At 38.8% G+C, this 19385-nt stretch overlaps 1 protein-coding gene across 2 annotated transcripts in view; it reads left to right on the plus strand.

Annotated features, from left to right (window-relative positions):
* BNC1 (basonuclin 1) overlaps window positions 1-18178 on the plus strand; it is a 71216-nt gene extending 53038 nt beyond the window's left edge. For both annotated transcript variants that reach the window (XM_048956758.1, XM_048956760.1), the window contains exons 2-5: window positions 9310-9412; window positions 9568-9803; window positions 11053-12980; window positions 15080-18178. In XM_048956758.1, coding sequence (XP_048812715.1) covers window positions 9310-9412; window positions 9568-9803; window positions 11053-12980; window positions 15080-15761 — 2949 coding nt within the window. In that variant the 3' untranslated portion in view covers window positions 15762-18178. The remainder of the gene's footprint in view (window positions 1-9309; window positions 9413-9567; window positions 9804-11052; window positions 12981-15079) is intronic.
* The last annotated feature ends 1207 nt before the right edge of the window (window positions 18179-19385 follow it).

Raw genomic sequence — 19385 nt, forward strand, 5'->3', positions numbered from 1 at the left:
ATGCCAGCTAATAGTCTTTAATTGTAAGGATATGATTCTAGGTGGGAAAAGATCATAGGTTTCTATTTTTAACCTTCTTTTTGAAAATACAGTTGTGTTTACTGCAGTTTGCTGGAAAATATGTTAGCAGAGAAACAGAGCCTCTTGTCTTTGGTTTTAAAACGCTGAAATTGTGGCTCATTCTCTGCTCGGGGAATGTGAGGTGGGCAGCCTCGCTGCAGGTTGTGCCGCAAAGTAGGATTGCGTTGTTTTTAACTGCTTACAACGTGCGTTGCTTTCCTTTGTTCTGGCCGTTAGAACAAAATACACTGAAGAATTCCTTTCTCATTTCTTCTTTTACTGAAATCGGGAAAATATTGGCTTTCCAGGATGCAATATTATGTGATACGTTCTTACAATTACTATGTAATAGTAATAAATTTGGATTTTCATCTTTTTTAATATCAATATAATTCTGCATTTCTGTTTGAATCCAAATTTGGAGTTTTCAGCAGCTTATTTGGACAAAGCTTATTTTAACAGAAGTGACCAAGCAAAAGGTATCTCATGTTATGGAAGATTCTCTTAGGTCACATCTACTGTAGGAGTTTTGCTTGATTGATTTTAAAAATTGTTCTGCTAAGTCTTTGAACTGCTGAACCATCTTCAGCCTATTTAGAACCATAAAGAGAATGGTATCTGCAAACATATCCAGACCTGCAGGAGAGCGACGTTGTCGTGAACAGGAAAAATTATTCCAAATTTTGGGCCATTTCATGGCCTCTCTGTAGCTGATATCAAATTGTGCACTCTTAGGCTGCAGCAAAAGTTGAGCTTTTGATACCAAATATGTCAACTTCAGCTTCTTTACTGTTCATGTTAGTGTTGAAATACAGTTCCTGCAGTATTGAGCATGGCATTCTATTTCCAATTAGGCAAGCCAGTCATTTAGTTTTGCTTTCAGTAATGCGGAGTCCAGAAGTAAATATATTTCTGATAAACAAATTAAAGAACATTTCTGTTCATCAGATTACACTTCTTGCTATGCGTTCATGTTCTCAAAGCACCTTTCATGTTTTGTGGCAGGGTTAAGTATTTTTATGCGGATTTGAGCTGAAAGTCAGGTACTGATCCTGAATTCGTTATTCCAGCAAAACCCCCACAAAATGCAGTTGAAAAAAGCTGTTGGGTTTGGCCCTTTGGGTCATCTCCTGCCCTTCATGGCTTCGGTAGTGCAGTAAGTGCCAGCTGTATGCACCGTGCTGCCAGCGGTTTTGTCCCAAGCAGATGCTACAGCTCAAGTTTGAAAAGCTACATCCCTGAGTTCTAGTTACTTTTTGCCAATCGATATCTAAATACATAAGTATATATTACTGGGGCTGAAACTTCAATCATCAAGCTCAAAGTCAATTATTTTGAGGGAGGAGAATAACTGTTCCTCGCTCATAATGGGCTGTAGTTCAAATTTGAAGTCAGAAATTTTTTGTTACCTATTGAAGTTAATGTCAGTGTCAGAAAGCCATTTTAATTTTTCACACCTGCATTCCATACAAAGGAATATGAAGTTTTAAATTGTGAAATTACCAGTGGAACTGTGCTGTTGTGTAAAACATTGTGTAACTGTAGGACTACAGAGAGAGCCATGCCTGTGTGTACAAACACTGAGTTTAAAATTTATGAAACTGCACAAAATGAAATTGCATTACAACAAATATCGTGCAGTGCTGTTATTTTCCTTTTATTCTCTAACCTGTCTCTTCTGTCTGTAACACAGAAGGGAAGACTTTGAGCGTGTTACTTTACGGCTCTAAGGCTTGAGCAGCACTGTGACGAGCTGTACACATTGGGATGGTCTTTGAAACATTAATTCACTCACATTGCATCTGCACGACATTCTAAATTCTCTTAACAGATAAAGGCATATTTTAAAGGGTTTACTTACTGTTCATTTTCACAGATACTCTCAATTTCTCCGATACTTGTGCATATATCTTTGTAATGATTCTTGTTAATGTGGGGCTTGGTGTTAAATATTTCATTAAGCTTCAGTTCCTGGACGCATCTGTAGGTTCAGCATTTAACATGGGTTGCATGGCATGTTGATATGAAGTAAGAAGTATGTGCATGGGATACTTGCTAGGTTAAATAACACGTAGTATTTTATAACAGCTTTCACACCATTTCTATTTGGGGATCCATCTTTACCCCTAAAACATATGCAGAATTTCTCATCAATCTGCAGCAATCTGTTGTTCATTTCCGAAATACACTGATGTGAATGACTTTTCTGTAAGTTTATCAAAAAGAAAGTTGGGATTCTATTGATAAATACTGTTTAATAGTCAGCAAAATGTAAGGGTTTGTGATCTACACAGTTGTGGCAGGTGCACCGCAGGAAGCGTAGCACTGTAGTTTATTTCAGATCCAAATGTAAATCACAACTGTAAGATAATGATGGTGTGACATGTTTGGTTCTGCAATTTGTATGTCTCGTTATGTTTTCCTAATTGAACAGCAAAAGAAAAGGAGAGCTAAATGTATTTCCCAGTTTGACCAAGCTGTCTTTCAACACACCTGTTGTTAACAAGTGAGATTAATTGCAGTGTTAGCTGGTGTATCTACAAGCACCTTGTTCAACAGCAAAATGGAGCTCTGCTGTCCAGTGCTTTTTGTTTAAAGAGTAGCAGTTCATGTGCACGCACACATACGTGCATTCTCTTCTTATAATTATTTTGACAGTACCGTTAATGAGAGGTGCCCTAAGGGGCCCTTTAGGGTAAGTGACATGCATGAGGAGTGATTTTCATCCCGCAAGTTATGCTGTGATTGAAGTTTGGCCTTGCAGTGTGCTCCTTTCTCAAACACATCTCCGTTCTGCTTACTCACCTCACTGCATTGCCCAGTCTGTCCAGGGCACCTCTCTGTTAGCACCGCAGCTGCTGCTCAGCCAGGTCTGCTTGGGGATTGGAAGTCTTTATTTGTTTCAGTCTCTCATCACAGCTATTCGCCCAATGGTTTTTAACAAAGCGGTGATGCACAGGCAAGCAGCCCATAATTCAGTAACCGGCTAAAACTCTGTTAAATCCAAAACCATGCTTGATTTAAGAGTGCTGCCATTTCACAAAAGTATCAGCTAATTTCAATGCCGTCTCACCAAGCTGTTTCTCTCTGCCCCACCACCTTTTGGCCAGTTCTGAAGATTATTTTTTGTCTGTTGTGTCAAGGACAATTACATGTTTTCAATTCAAGGTGCTAGACAGTACCTGCAAGAGGGAAGTTTGGTCCCATTCTAGCCAAAAATTGCTTCTTGAGCTCCACAAAGAGAGGCGGCAATACAACTTGCTGCAGAACCTGGCTTGCACTCTGCTTCCTTGTATGCTTAGGCTGGGGCTGTTTAAAAGGAGGTCAGGTTTTGGCATCTGACCCCAAATAAACATTATGGGTATATACATAAGGATCCTGATAATTAATGGGATGTATTCTGTGGTCTTGTCTAGAAAATATGTTCAAACTTGTGGCCTTTGTGTTCCTTCAGGAGAAAAAATCCTAATGGAGTCTCCCCACCGAAAAAGTGTAAGTGGGAGCGCGGTGGTATCAGCACCAGGCAAAGCATTCAGCACAATAAGGTGTTAAGTTTGACTCCGCAGTCTGTGCTGGGCCTGTGAAACAAAAGGGGTTTGTCCAGTATTTGGAGGCTCTCGTACCTAGCAGAAGCACCCAGCCTGCTTACTGAGGGGCCATCACCAATTTAGGCGCTCCATTACGAGTGTGACTTCATGTGCAGTGGAGCTGGGAGAGGCAAGTTGTGGCCCATCTCTGTCTTTCCCATCTCTACCCAGTTAGTCTCTTACGCAGGAGACAAGAATTTTGTTAAATTATTTTACTAATAAGCAGTTTGCCAAATGAATCATCTGGGGCTGGCATAGAGTGTGCTTGTTAGTGGAGAAGGTTGGAGCTATTTGGTCAGTGCTGTTTACTCTGTCACATCCACATCAAATTTTTCTCTACTTAATTGAAAGTTCCAAATATGCAAAATATCAGATGCTCTCTGAGTGCAGCAAACAGTAAGGCCTGTTTTCTTCTCGTGAGAAATGTTTGTTGCTGCTTAGAGTTATTTTATAAAACACAATATTAACAGCACTGTTACATTATAAGGAATATCTCTTGTGAGATAAGAATGTGGAAATAGTTTGCGCGGCATTCAGTCCGATACAATCAGACATCCTCTAGGCACCTCTCCCTCATTTTAATAACTTCATAGGTTCATTTATTTTAGTCTCAAGTATTTTTAAGCCTGAGTAAAGAGACAGCAGAACTTGCAACAGCCAGATGTACTTGCAGTTGGCATAAATGTGCTGTGAATGGAAAATCTCCTGTTTCAAAGTGTAAGGCTTTCAAAGATGGCAGTGATGAATAATATCAGTGGTGTGTTGGTTAATCAGTGCGTGATTTACCAGTACAGCTTTGTCCTCAGCCATACCTGATAGCCTTAAACACACGATAGCATGAAACTGAACACACAGAAATGAGCTGAACATGTGCAGGTTGTGGCACGGGGCAGGTAGCCCTCAGCTTGTCCTCACTGTTGGACCTGCGTATGTGCATTACCACTCAGCGAACACCATTCTGTGTGTATCCTTCCCACTCTGCTTTCTTGCAGGGAAGGGCTTCCATCCAGGCACCTCTTTGAGGTGAGCATGTCAGGAGAAGTGGCTACAGCCTAAGGTGCTGCATGGCCCTTTGTGCCTCCCCCCGGGCAGCTGGGAGCTGTGGCCTGCCTCAAGTTGGAGTGCCTTAGAATCTTCAAGGAACAAAAGATGCTTATGCTAAGCTCTAACATCAATATGCAGAACTATTAGGTTTAGGGGTTGGGCTAAGCCTACAATAACTGATTTATGATTTTACACCATCTAGAGCACTACACCAACTTCTGTGATCCTGATGAAACATATAATTTGAACCAACTGCAGGGAGCTCAACAAAAGAGCAGAAACCAAAGTCTGTCATGGAGAGCCATGAGGACTAAACACATACTGCAGAGTAGGCAGGCTGAAGGTTGCAAGTATTCTGTGGGACAGGTGAAATGAAAAACTATTGATGTGGTGCAGGGAGGCTTGTGAAGTGGACAAAATGTAGATTGAAAACTTGCTTTAAATCATGACAGAACTTATCTGTGCAGTAGATATCCAGGGAAGTGGCTAAAGCTGTCTGGCAAAGGAATGGACAGTGGCATAAATTCCTCTGGGACAATTAGGTGAGGTGGTTGTAAGAGATGCTGCCTGTTGCTAGAAACCCTCCATGATGACATGAAAAATTCTTAGTGTTACATCCCACGTAAGGAAAGCTGCTCTCACACATTTGTGTTCATGTAATTATACCCTTTTTCTCCAAACTTGCACTTTAAACTAAGAATTTCTAATTCCTAGTTGCAAGAAATGTCCATAAGGCAGCACTGGGGGCACCATTTCATAGTTCATCTGCAGCATGCAGCAGTGAAGCTCTGCTGCTTTTCATGGGACAGCAGCAATCTGAGGAGAAGCCATTTCTAAAGCAAGCGATCGCTTTTATACAAAGAGAAGGAGAGGTTTCCCTGAGTGACAGGAGCAAGGTAGGGTGCTGACCTGTGCACCGCTGGTGTGGGGTGGTACTCAGGAGCTGGGATTTGCTCTGCCATTCCTTGGTTCCTGCGTGCAAAGCCAGCCTGTGTCCCAGTGTGGGCTGGGATCCATGGCTCAGGCCTGACGGCATCTGCAGGATTATTTACTCTTTAATTTGTTTCCCATGCTGAAGAGCTGTCAAACTAGATTCCATTGAACATGGAATGAGGTTTGATACAGTTATTCCTCTGCATCTTTGGGTAATCACAAACACTCCTCTTGCCCGTCTTCTCTTACTGCACAGTTTTCAGCCTGTTGTTAGTACACTGCGATCGCAAGTGAGCGTATGTCCACAAGGGCTTCAAAAATGCATAGATGATCACAGATGTATTTTCTGAAATTAAGCCCAATTCTTTAGCAAGAATCAGAATGAACTTGTCCCATTATCTTGTGCTTTTCTTCAGCCATGAAGGCTGAGAGTGGGTTGAAAAGAAATGTTTGGTAACTTTTGAAGCACAATTGAAACCACATCAATATCTGGAAGGAAAAAAAAAAAGAAAAAGTCAGCAGTCATGACTTTCAGGCAGTGGAGGGCTAAGATTTCTTATTTGGTTATGAGCAGATAGGTGGTTTTTGGTGGCTGGTTTAATGGTTAATCTCTCTTAATTAAGAGTCACCTGCATTAAAAATCCAAGGTTCAGCTTCTCACAGCCTTGCTGCTAAAATCACAGAAAATTTGATCGGAATTTCAATGCAAGAAAAGAAAAGTAGTAATGTCACTAATAATGGGTTTGGAGAAATCCTTCTGGTAGGGAGAGGGACTGGAAGACAATAGCAACATCCTTGAGGACAGCAGAAGATTTTTATTTTTATTTCTATTAACATTAATATCTGCTCTATGTTTCTGGAAAAAGAAATGAAATAATAGCCCTGAATGAAAGGGCTGCAGAAAAAAACTTTCCACTTTAATTTCCCTTTACATATCCAATCCTTTAATTATGATTTTGAAGCTTTACAGTGTAGAAAGTTTTTCCTTTGTTCTGCAGACTGAAATTGTGTGTATGTTCCACGTGCTGGGAAAATAAAGCTCGTTAAAAGACTCGATATAATTACAGCATCTTAGACTAGGCATACTAAGGATAACAGGATTAACATGCAAAAGACAAGCATTTTGATCTCATGGATTTCTGTTATGTTTTTGTTCATTAAACTCTGATCTAAGTTGATTTGGGAGATAATCAAAATGCATCTTTTAGAAGTGCCTTTTTAAGTTGAGCAGTGAGCGAAGATTTGAAGTTGTGACTCGCAGATTGTTTTAAAAGTTAATTTTTCCGTGTTCTGTTCTGTGACTGTGTTATTGCAGATGCTGCTGGAAAAGTTTTAGGCAACAGACTCTGATAACCACAAATGATGGGAAATGCTACCAATACCAACTTGAAAATGACATTTATTTCCTCTTGAGGATTCTTATGAGTAATTTTTTTTTATTAAGTCAGCAACAGATACTGATTTAGGGGTGTTCTGATATGTTCACAGTATGCAAGCTAACCACATCTAAGAGTGGCGTCCAGAAGCTTTAATATATTGATTTGAGTAGGGCTTCATTCCACACTTTGAATATAAGGAGGATGATGCTCCCTGTCTAATTGCTCCTTTCCCACATGTAAAACAATATGCACCCCTTTTAACACGTAAAATCTTTTACACCTATAGAGGAAGACAGGAGGACAAGCACACATACCATACAGCTTTTTTCCTCATATCTATTTCTGTTGTAGGATATGAGCTTTTGTAGTTCTGTCTACAAATGCAAAAGATGCATTTGTGGAATTCAGCTTACTGAACCCAGCGGGATGGGCTGTGGAAGGAGTTCAGTTTGTGTAAGTCACAGAACATTCTGTATTACGGAAGTAGAAGAATTAGACTGTGTTATTGTTTGGTGTTTTGTGATAGAAATGAATCATCAGAAAACCATGCCTCTTTTTTTGACCTTTCCATAAGATTTTTGTGGCTTTTTATTGTTATATTAAGGGATTTTAGCATCTAAATGAAAATGCATCCTCTATTAAAGTGAAGCAATTCACACTGTGTAGGGTATTGATGCGTATTTTATGACTTCATGGGGAGCACAGAGCTTTTCTCAAGAATTCAGTATTTTGCAATGACTCCTTTAAAAGATTAAAGGCAAAACGATTCAGAGATTTCAATAGCACTGTTGCCACTTGTTCCAATCCTTCAAATAAAGATGAGTCTCGGTATCAAGATGTGCTTGTAAGCTAAGTCCTTGATAAGTAAGCAACCAAGACTTGAAAATTCCAGGCTGTCATGTAAAGCAGTAGGAATTCCATCTCCTGCACGTGCTTGTTTATAGAAGACTGTTTTATTTAGTACACTCCTCTGTCCTGAGCCAGCCTCATTCTCCATATTCTCGCTGCTCAAACCACCTTTCTTCCACGCCCTCTTTATTTTAAGCATTTCCTGTCTCCATCTTTTGTACCATGATTGTCCAAAAACTTGCTGCTTTGTACATTTGCCAGAAGTGCTAGTGTGGGGATACCAGCACTGAGGAAAAGATGTCACTTTTTTCCTTTGAATCCTGTTTTTGCATTTTCTTGGATGTTACTCAGCAGTGGAAGATCCCACTTTGCACAAGACCGAAGGAGGTCTGAGCAGCAGCCAGTAGTAGGCTTAACTTAGCCTTACTTCATATTGCTTCTCTGTACTTTGAGATGGAAACCATTTTGTTTTAAGAACAGAAAAATTCATGCGCATGTTGCAATCACATAATCCAATATTTCTTGTATTCCAGTTCAGACCTTCTGTACATTAATGTCTTTTCTTTTCCACCCTCAATAAATATTCCTTTCAGATCTAAGTGTTACAGAGTCATACAAATGCTTTGGTCTGTGGCAGTGCCTATGGAGCTTTAACATGAACCACCAAGTTGTATCTGCCTTCTGCAGCAGATGGGCATGTACAGAAGAAAGCATAAATACCAGGAAGCAAGCTTGTGCTGCCTTGTTGATTAGGAATTTTTGACTACTATTTTGATTTGTATTATGTATGATCTTGGTGATAAAGTGATGCACAAATTGAGAAGTGCAATTGATTGCTATTTGTGTGTTCTCTTTTGCCTGTTATCCTTCAAGCATTTCCCTGCAAAATGTAAGAGTATCATTTCTGAGGAGATGGGAGTGCTTTTTGATGAAATCTATGACTGGGAAGCATCAGTGAACTTCTGCACGACAGGATGCACGTATTCTACGTGGATACTGCTGGCTATGAGGAGTTGTATCACTGCAGAGCTAATATTGCTCATTAGCACTTCATTTGTTGTAATTATAGAGATTCAGCAAAACTCTCATCTGTGTGTCCTTTTCAAGCTTCCATGAGAAAAGCGATGCTTACATGAAGATCGTATCTTAGACAAATGTCCCAGAAAAATTTCTTTTTGCTACAAAGGTGCATCAGCCTAAGCAGATCCTCAGGAGTGTTGCTAGGTATATCACTAAATACTTTACTATCATCACATTCCAGTGCTTTAGCTGGTGACCAATTTTCTTCTTTCAATACCACCTCTGTTTAAACGCAGGTTTTGCCTGGACTAATTATATTGCATGTTAATAGGAATGAGCTTGTATGAACTTACATATATATTAGGCTTGTCTTGGTGTAATGTGCATAGCTAGATGGTGCTTATCCATTACATATCAACCTTTCAATTGATTTGCAGGCTATCCGATGCACTCTGGTGAGCTGTAGTTGTCAGTGTTTCAAACCTGGGAAAATAAATCAGCGACAATGTGACCAATGCCGCCATGGATGGGTAGCACATGGTAATACTTATTCTTACAACCTATATAAAACATTCTACACCTTTCCTCACGTGTTGTTTTATTGCGTGTTGTACTGCCTTCCTCAATAGTCTTTACATTCAGTTTCATACCACTTGTTACTTGTGTTTACTTATGTTTTATGGTTTTATTTACAGCCCTGAGCAAATTAAGGATTCCCAACCTCTATCCATCAAGCCAGGTGGAAATAGTTCAATCCAATGTTGTCTTTGATATCAGTAGCCTCATGCTGTATGGAACCCAAGCTATTCCCGTGCGCCTTAAAATTCTGCTAGATCGGCTTTTCAGTGTCCTGAAGCAGGAAGAGGTGATACAGATTCTCCATGCTCTGGATTGGACACTACAGGATTATATACGTGGATATGTGCTGCAGGTATTGCATTAAGAGGGTTTTTTTAAATGTAACTACGATAATTGAGTCATGTTTCAGAATACTTTCTAGCTTGATATTTTCACTAGCTCACAATGTGCTAACCATGTAGTACATCTGAAAGGCAATAGATCTGTAAAAGAGTAGCACCAGAAAAGGAGGGGTTAGTTTTTGGTCATTGCTCTCCTCTTACTTAAGCCTAACTGAAATCTTTCCTCTTTGCTCAAATCTATCAGTAAAAGGAAACTAAGGAGCAAAATAAATAAATAAATAAGGGGGGGGAGGGGAAAGGTTACTGGGAAAGGCTTCCAAATTTACTCAAAATATTATTTAACCAGTAAGTTTACTTCAATATAGCAGAATAATACACTGACAAATAAACTTGCCATCATTTCAAGCACGGGGGACGATCTTCATCACTGATGTGGTGCTCCTGAGCTTACTGGAGCTGCATCAAGGATAAATTGGGCCCTGTGTGCTTACCCTGATGTTAGTCCTTGCTACTATGGAAGTTACCTTTTATGTAAAGTAATATGATGATCTTACATTATGACACGAATCAATATTTAATGGTCTTGATAATCTTGCTTTTTAGTGTTAGGATTAAAAATATGGAATCAATTACCTTGAACCTCTACCACATGAAAAATTTATAATGTTACGTTCTTCATCATCTTAGAAACTCTTACATGCACTGTGAAAAATCTCAGTAGGCCATCAAATACATGTTCTGTGATAAAATATTTATTGTAGTTATTGGGAAAAGTTAGGCATAGCTAGAGTTTGAAAGAACTCCAACACTCCAGTGTAATTACAGCTGTGCTCTGTGAACACTGGCAATAGATCAATACAGGTTCATTTGTTCTCTGATCTTAGTTACTTGGAAGATTATTAAACTTGCAATTAAAGAGTACTTGACTTAAATGAGGAGCTAAATCTTGATCTGATTGCTCCATCTCTGCTGTCTATAGTTTGAGAATGCTGTTGTTCAAATGATGTGTCTTAATTTTTGTGGAAAAAGAGCAGTTTATTGGAAAGTATTACTATTAGTTCAGAAAGAAATAGTAAAGCCAATGTGGTAAAATTTGAAGAAAATATCACAGAATTGCTATTAATCTCTTGTTAAATAGAGTAATTTCATGATTTTGCTGAAGAGTTTCTAGTCTGTGGGGAGAGATTGGGGGAGAAGGGGGGAAGGGGTTTTCTTTTTTCCTATTTCACTAATTAATTTTTGTTTGTTTGTTTGCTGTAGGATGCTTCAGGAAAGGTTCTGGATCACTGGAGCATAATGACCAACGATGAAGAACTGGCTACTTTGCAGCAATTTCTTCGTTTTGGAGAAACTAAGTCCATTGTAGAGTTAATGGCAATTCAGGAGAAAGAAGGGCAATCAATTATAATACCACCACCTACTGCTAATTTGGATATTAGGGCATTCATAGAGAGCTGCAATCAACATAGCCCTAATTTTTCAGCTTCCTTGGACAAAATGAGCCCCACCAACATTCATCCCTTTGAGAATATTGTGAATAGCATGGCTTTCATGCTGCCATTCCAGTTTTTCAGTCCAGTGCCTCCACCTTTAATAGGTTCACCACCAGAAAGACACTTGATTGAGCAGGGTCAAGACCATAGCAGTGAAACTAAACAAGATATCCACCTACCTTTTACTGAAAGCAGCTTCCTAACTTCTAGTTCTGCGCCATTTCAAGTTGAGAATGAGAGGATCATAAATGGTCCAGATGTCACCACTAAAACAGAAGATGATGCCCTTTTAAGCGATTCGAGTTCACATAACGCAGCAGCAAAGCTTGAAATGACATCACTCTCTCCAGAAACCAAAATGAAATCTGTTGAAAAAAATGGCACTGGGCCGAGAAAAGGGCGTGTTTTCTGCACTGCATGTGAAAAGACGTTTTATGACAAAGGTACTTTGAAAATACACTATAATGCTGTTCATCTGAAGATAAAGCACAAATGTACAATCGAGGGCTGCAATATGGTATTTAGCTCCTTGCGTAGTCGAAATCGTCATAGTGCGAATCCTAACCCCAGACTCCATATGCCGATGAACAGAAACAACAGGGACAAAGATCTAAGAAACGGTTTGACAATTGCTGGACCTGGAGATAGTAAAAGGACAGAATTTACGATTTTAGCTCCGGATAGCAGAACAATTACCAGCTATGCCAGCTCTTGTACAGACGCAAAGGGCCAGGCTGGATTTCCCAGTATTGGACAGAATGGTGTCCTCTTTCCAAATCTGAAAACAGTACAGCCTGTTCTTCCTTTCTATCGTAGTCCAGTTACACCAGCTGAGCTGGCTAATACTCCAGGTACTCTTCCTTCTCTGCCCCTTGTTTCTTCCTCAATACCAGAGCAGCTTATTTCAAACGAATTGCCATTTGATGTGCTACCCAAGAAGAAATCCCGTAAATCAAGCATGCCTATTAAGATAGAGAAAGAAGTTGTTGAAACGCCTCATGAAGGTAGTGATGTTGCCAGTTCTGAAGATGATACACGTCTGCAAGTGGTAAGCGATGGAGAGCTTGAGTCCTGTGAGCATAAGATAGAGAAGCAGGTGTCCGGCAGGGTGGAAAATCACCCCCATTCAGGTAATTCATGGAAATCTGTCTCTGGGGTGGAGGGCCCAAAGTATTTTGAATCTGTCTTTGCGCCAGATAACCAATACATCAAGGATATCTCTGAGAATGAATTACATCACTGTGAGAAAGAGGTTAAACCAGAAGAGAATCAACCATTAAAAATAGTTTCCCATGAGATTGTATATGAAGATCCAATACACCACCAAAATGATGTTATAAAACCAATGACTGAATCCCCCATATATGTTAAAGAGCAGTCAAAACGCAGGATTTCTAAAGATGACTGCCCTGAATTACAACATCACTTGCTGACCGGGGGCTTTTTCAGCACTTTGTCAAACAGGGGTGCTGCCATTGCTTGTTTTGAAGACTCTAAAGATATGGATCATGTCAGCCAACATGCACTAGGGATTCAGAAGGAAGAAAGCCGCTTTCATTGTGACATCTGTAAGAAGACTTTTAAAAACCCTTACAGTGTAAAAATGCATTTTAAAAATGTACATCTCAAAGAAATGCATATTTGCACAGTTGAGGGCTGTAACGCTGCTTTCCCTTCTCGTAGAAGTCGAGACAGGTAAGAAATTATAAACAAAATTGTATTTATTTTACCATCACAATGGAGCCTAATTTGAAATTAAAATGAGTGTTGGAGGAATGGAGCCTGCAAAGATTTTCTGTGTATCCTCATATAACAGGTACGATAACTTATCAGAACATTCATGAAGTGAAAATCCATTGAAAGAAACATTTCCTTTCCACTAGACTACAAGGTATTAAATAAAGCCATGAAAATTTCACAGCTGATAAAGTCTTCAATAGTTGCGAGAATACTTTAGAACATAAAGGGAAAGCCACGAGGTATGAATTCAGCTATTTTCCTGTAGGTGCATATGTGGACTTATATGTTCAATGCGTACTTCCATGCGTATTTTAAATTGTATGCAGTATTTTTTTAAATGAAAGAGCAATGAGATCAATTCAGGAAATCTTCACTTATATTTGTCCTTCCATTACACAAGGATTTCAAACAACCTCGTTGGAGAAATCCTATAATAAAAGATAGATTACTCTATGTCAGTGCAAAATCAACCTTACGCATTGCTAGTCAAAGTAATGCTGTCTTGTGTGTGTTGGTAGTGCTTTAATGTGAAATTGCATACTAAACCCTGAACAATAACGAGCCAGATTCAGTTTACTGTTAGCTGCAGTACTGTGTTGCTGTTAGTCATTTTATTTCAGTCTATTTTGCCCATAGGCTGAGAAACAAGAACTGAAGTTTTACTGTTGTCTGTCAGTTATGTATCTGAATTGAGAAGTGGTAGATAACAGTTCTGTTAAAGTGGGACTAAGCCTTGTAAGTTTTCTAACACTTCTATAACAGTGTTATAGCAGATCTTGACTGCAGAAAGTGTGCCTGGATAGTAGTTCAGAGTGACACAAGGTTTAGATTGTCTGTAATCTGCTAGGCGTGCTGGAGCCAGCTGATGTAGTCCAGAAAGGACGAGCCAGTCTTTGAGGACTGGCCGCTGCATGTGAGCTGTACAGATCCATCTGCTGCTGGCAGGGCTTCATACCCTGGTCTGCTGCCTGCATCTTCCCAGATGTGAATTCCTCTCCACGCTAATTGTGATATGGGCCACAGGAAAGAAGGCCAGCAGTAAAATTTGCATTCACATGCCACAAATTCCTTCCCATACCAATATATTCAGTTAATTTCTGTTCATTGGTGTTTTTTGTTTTGTTTTGTTTTTTAGAAGATGATTTACTTAATAAAGTAAATAAGCAAATAACTTTTCAAAAGGGGCACAAAAGTCAATCTACAAGGAAATTTATAAGCTTTGTGCAAAGGAGCAATTATTTGAAACAACTTTGCAAAAGCTTCTTTTTTAACATATAGCGCTGTAAATGCAGGTGAAAAGTATTTTTGTCCTTTGGTATACTTTGGATGAAGCTGAGTTAGGTGATGGCAAGGGAAAATGAATGTTCTCCCTGTCTTGAAATAAATTCAATCTTCTAAACAGAGTCTGGAAGTTCCCAGTGAGCCGCTTGATGATATATACAATGAAAAGTAGTGATTTTGTTTTGGTGGTTGTAAAATGAATCCAGAGATGCCCATTCAAAAACTGGAAGTTGTGTGAAACGCAATGTCCCCTCATTCAAGAAAAAGTCCTTTCAAGGAAAAGCTCTGCACTGGTGTGTGTAGCTGCCTCTTGGTACATGGCTACAGTCCTTAAAATCATCAATATATTTTGCAGTCTCAAGTATCACTCCTTTCCTGCTTTGTCCACTGGGGAAGGATTGCATTTTTGTCTTACCCTGAGTCCATTTTCTGAGCTCAGTTCGGCACCTGGAATTCTTTAGTCTGTTCACCAACTCTTTTAGGCCCAGCACTAGATCTAGTGGAGTGAACAGCTATCCACAATGCAGGACAGAATTGAAAACATTGATTTCTGTAGAGTTATTTCTGATATATACCAGTATAAGCAATTTCAGATAGCCAGTCATATGTATAAATCATCCATGTGCACTCCTCTATGGCAGTTCTTCAAATGAGAAGCATACAGTTCTTGCATGCTACTAAATATTGATTTTTCTCTTTGTTAATGATCCTTATGAAACCACTGTTAAGTGAGGCAAAACACTTTCTTGCTAAGCTTGTCTTTGTTCTTTTAGACATAGTTCAAACCTAAATCTTCATCATAAGCTTCTGACTAAAGATACACTGGAATTCAACAACCATTTCAATGCAACATACCTCTTGAAAGACATGGCTAAGGAGTTTTGTCAAGATGTCTCTTTAAAACAGCATGTTGGACATACTTCGGTAATCTTCAAAGGAATGAACAGAACAGGCAGCTTGGTTTTTCCAGTGAGCAAAATTAGAGAACCCTGTTCTGAGAGTTACGGATACGATCCCTTGAATGATGGAGGTGTTCTGGATCTAAGCACTACTTCCAGCATTAAATCTGAGAGCAGTGCTCATTCTTCTTGGGATTCTGATGGAGGAAGCGAAGTGTGCACCATGCCCTTGGATGATAGTGATGAAAGCTGTGAAGGATCCAGCCTAATGCCCAGTGAAGAACTCTACCAAGACTGTAATTTAATTGAGAAAGCTGATCAGAGCTTCATAAATTTACCTTCCAGTTTGCCAATAACTTGTCACATATGTCAAAAAACTTACAGTAATAAGGGAACTTTTAGGGCTCACTACAAAACTGTGCATCTCCGCCAGCTCCACAAATGCAAAATCCCAGGTTGCAACACTATGTTTTCGTCTGTTCGCAGTCGGAACAGGCACAGTCAAAACCCTAATCTGCACAAAAGTCTGGCTGGGTCACCAACTAGCCTACAGTGACCATGCTCATCCAGTTGGTTTTTTGTTTTTTTTTTTCTTCCAGGAATTAATCATTTCAATTAAGGAATGTGTTACCTTCATTTAAACACATTTGACTTCCAGTTCACTCAACAACCATGGTCAAATTCTTTTCTCCTGTGTGTGCTCTCCAGCAGTTTCATTTAGCAAAGCTTGGTGCTGTAGTTCTTGTGCAATTGCTTGGTTTGATATGAAATAGCTAGAGCTTCTGTAAGGAAGAGAAAGGAGCCTTGAAATGGGGGAGATATGGAGTCATTAACTAAAATATTTCCAATATCTGTGAAGTATTATTTACCAACAATAGGGGCTTCAAATGAGAGCTGTCATCCTTTGTGTTTACATGTAAAATGGGTTGTTGTATTGTATAAGAAATTGTAACAATGGTGTTGTTTCCTCTGGTTGGCTTGAGAGTTTTGGGGCTATTTCATTCCTGACACCTGGATCTGAAGCTGTCTTGCAGTATTAATTGAATATGGCATTTGCAGTTTACTGTACCTTGAAATTTAAAGGAGTCCAAATTTTCTGAAATCCTGCAGTCCTTACTCTTCAAGTGGGAATTTCACTTGAATACAGATAGCAATATTTCAGCTTTTTTTTTTTTTTTTTTTAGAATTTGAAACTGTTTACTTTGCAAAAGGAGAGGCCACTTAACTTGGCACGGTTGCCTAATTAACTGGGAGGCTCTTAAAGGTAGTAGAGACAAAAAGAAAGTAAGCAAGGAGGTAAGAAAACTGTTAGCTGACATTTCTAAGCTACAGTAAATGCATCCATTGAAATAAGAAAATAAATTTAAATGCACTTTGAGTTTCTCTTTCACGAAGACAAAACATTTTGTTAAAATAAAAAAAAGGGGGGGGGGTTGGGGGAAGGGGGAAACAATGTGAAAATCCAATCTGCTTTAAGAGTTTGAGGGTGCAACTCCAAGCCTTTGAGAGGGAGAGAGAAAATGGATGCAGTAGATATCCTTCATGATACATCAGTTACTGTTCATTTTACTGGTGATGTAAAACACACGTTGATCTATGTAATGGTGGAAAGCTTATTCTAATTCATATCTCTTTTAATGAGGACACTGTTCAGTATCTGTTATAATGTTTAAAACCCCTGTACTTGTCCCTGTAATTAACAGTATTCTGCATTATGTTCTATGCACTTAAGATTGGTCTTGCATTGTATTTAAAAATTCACTTTAATACTTAATTTGTAGTCACATCATACAAAAGCTGTGTATGTTCTTGTGGTGCATCTTCTTTGACTGAATGATTTCCATACTGAAAAAGAAATACTAAAGCAAGTCTTACAATAACTTCTTTAATTCACCAAGTGAAATCACCTGATCAGTTGTAGTATGCAGGCATGATATTGGCAGCACAACCTGTACATATTATACCAAAGTGCTTACAGTATTTGTGGTTTCTAGTCTAGCTTTCCAGTATAACTGGATCTTAGTCTTTATTCATTTTTGTGACTAAATAAAAATAGACTGAATTTCTGGATTTGGTATGTATGTAGAAAGACTAGTACAGTGCTATTGCCATATGTCTTGATGTTTAACTTATTCTAAAATATACTACGGTATTGTAACCATTTCATATTGTATAAAGAAAACAAAAGTGGACTGAATATTTCATTAATTGTTTTGAAAACTGGATTGCGTGTGAGTATGGGTTATGCAAGGAAAAAACATGACAGTTGTAAATGTTTGTGTTTGGTAGAAATGGTTTCCATGCATTGTGTAAAGTAATCTTCTATTTTTTTAATTTACAGTAGGTTATGTGATATTTAAAATAACCCGTTTGTGCTTGAAGCCATCAAGAGGAACTATTAGCCTGGGGAGAGCTGTCCCATTCTTTTGGTTGTTTGTTTTGTTTTGGCAAGTGGGGGCCAATGTTGTGGGGGTTTTCTTTGTTTGTTTTAAATGAGACCTCATATTCATGGAGATTGTGGATGAAAGCTAAGGGCACAACTGTCGGAGACACATCTGCTTCCAGCCTTTTGATAGTGTAAATCACTTATTTGTTATATAGCTATTTCGAGCTCTTTTTATATATATATGTGTGTGTATATATATATATATAAACCTATTTGTTTAATTGTGAATGGTGTCATTTGTTTGCTTGGTTTTTTTTGTTTGTTTTTTTGTTTTTGTTTTTGTTTTTTTTTTTGAAACAGCGTGCTGTAAACTAATGCTGTAATGGCCATTAATACAACTGCGTCCGAAAAGGAAGTACATTTGTATATCCTAACAATTTTGTATGTGTTAATAAAAGCAAATACTAATGCCTCTGGTTGATTCAGAAAAGTAGGCTTTTGTGATTGAATAAGTACCTATTCTTCACTTCTGTTCAAACAATAATTTTGAAAACACATTCCCTCTGTAGGGAACACTGTTTTGACAGTGGTACTAACTTATTCTGTAGTAAGGAAGTGTTGTTATTGTAATGAGCCATTGGAAGTAATATAATAAATGTTATCAGATATTTCATTGATTTTTTTCCTTAAGCAGTAGGCAAGGGGAGACATTAATTTAGATGTTACCAGCTAAACAGAAGCTAAATATCTGAGAACTGAGTACTGAGAACTGTTAAGGCAAATGCTTTCAGCTCTATTTTATATTTTATGTTTTTGAAAGGTGTTTTTGTTTTTGTTTTTGTTTTTTTATTTCTCTAAAGTCTGAACAGGATGGGAGATTTACGAGAACAGGCAAGGCCCTCGGTGCCCCTAGAATACCATATGTATCTCATGAAGCTTTTGTGTAGCTCCCTCCTCCTAATGACCGCAACGTGGCCGAACCAAGCCTTAACTTCTCCTGTTCGTTTTAAATACGTGCGATGCTTATAGCAGCCTGTATCACATATTCACCACAGATGTTGAAGGAAGTAACCTCACTTCAGAATAGTAGCACCACTTTTTTTTCTTTTCTTTTCTTTTCTTTTTTTTTTTTTTTTTTTTTTTTTTTGAGCTTTTCATAGTTGCTCTGGAATGTCTGCAGCAACTTCCACTGACTGAGGCTCAAATAGAGTTGTTTTCAACTGTGATGCTGTGAGTACATGCAGTTGGAGGATCAAATCTTAATACGAGGTTTGGAGTGGGCCAGGATGTGCTCACCATTACTGTGCCTGTATGTTGCTCCTTTTTGTTTTATTTGTATCTTCTTTTTTTCCTTGTAGAAAACAAGAGCTTCAAAAACTAGAGCATGTCATCTTTTTCTGACTCGAAAGGAGAAGGCGGAGATGCACGCTGCAGAGTAGCCACTCCGTACTTTTGAGCACCCGATTTCTCAGAATGCAGGTATTTTGTAGTTGTTGGTTGCAAGTCTCTATAGCTCTGGAAGAATGAGTGTCATAGTGCCTACAGGAGTATTTACAGAAATCTGTTTTTAACAGAGTAGAAGGGATCTGGTTTTAATACCTCCAGTTTTCTAAGTGCTTTGAAAAGAACTGTGGCAAAACCAGAGGTTGTTTCTGGTGAATCTTTAGTAACGTTATACTCTGTAAAACCAGTGAAGTGGAGAAACAAGTTCTGAAAATGTCTTTCTGATGCCCTGCATAGAATGAGAAAGCCTAAACACAACTGAAATACCTGGACTTAGTCCAGGGCTTTTTA

Source organism: Lagopus muta, chromosome 10, assembly GCF_023343835.1.
Source record: "Lagopus muta isolate bLagMut1 chromosome 10, bLagMut1 primary, whole genome shotgun sequence".
Classification (NCBI taxonomy): domain Eukaryota; kingdom Metazoa; phylum Chordata; class Aves; order Galliformes; family Phasianidae; genus Lagopus; species Lagopus muta.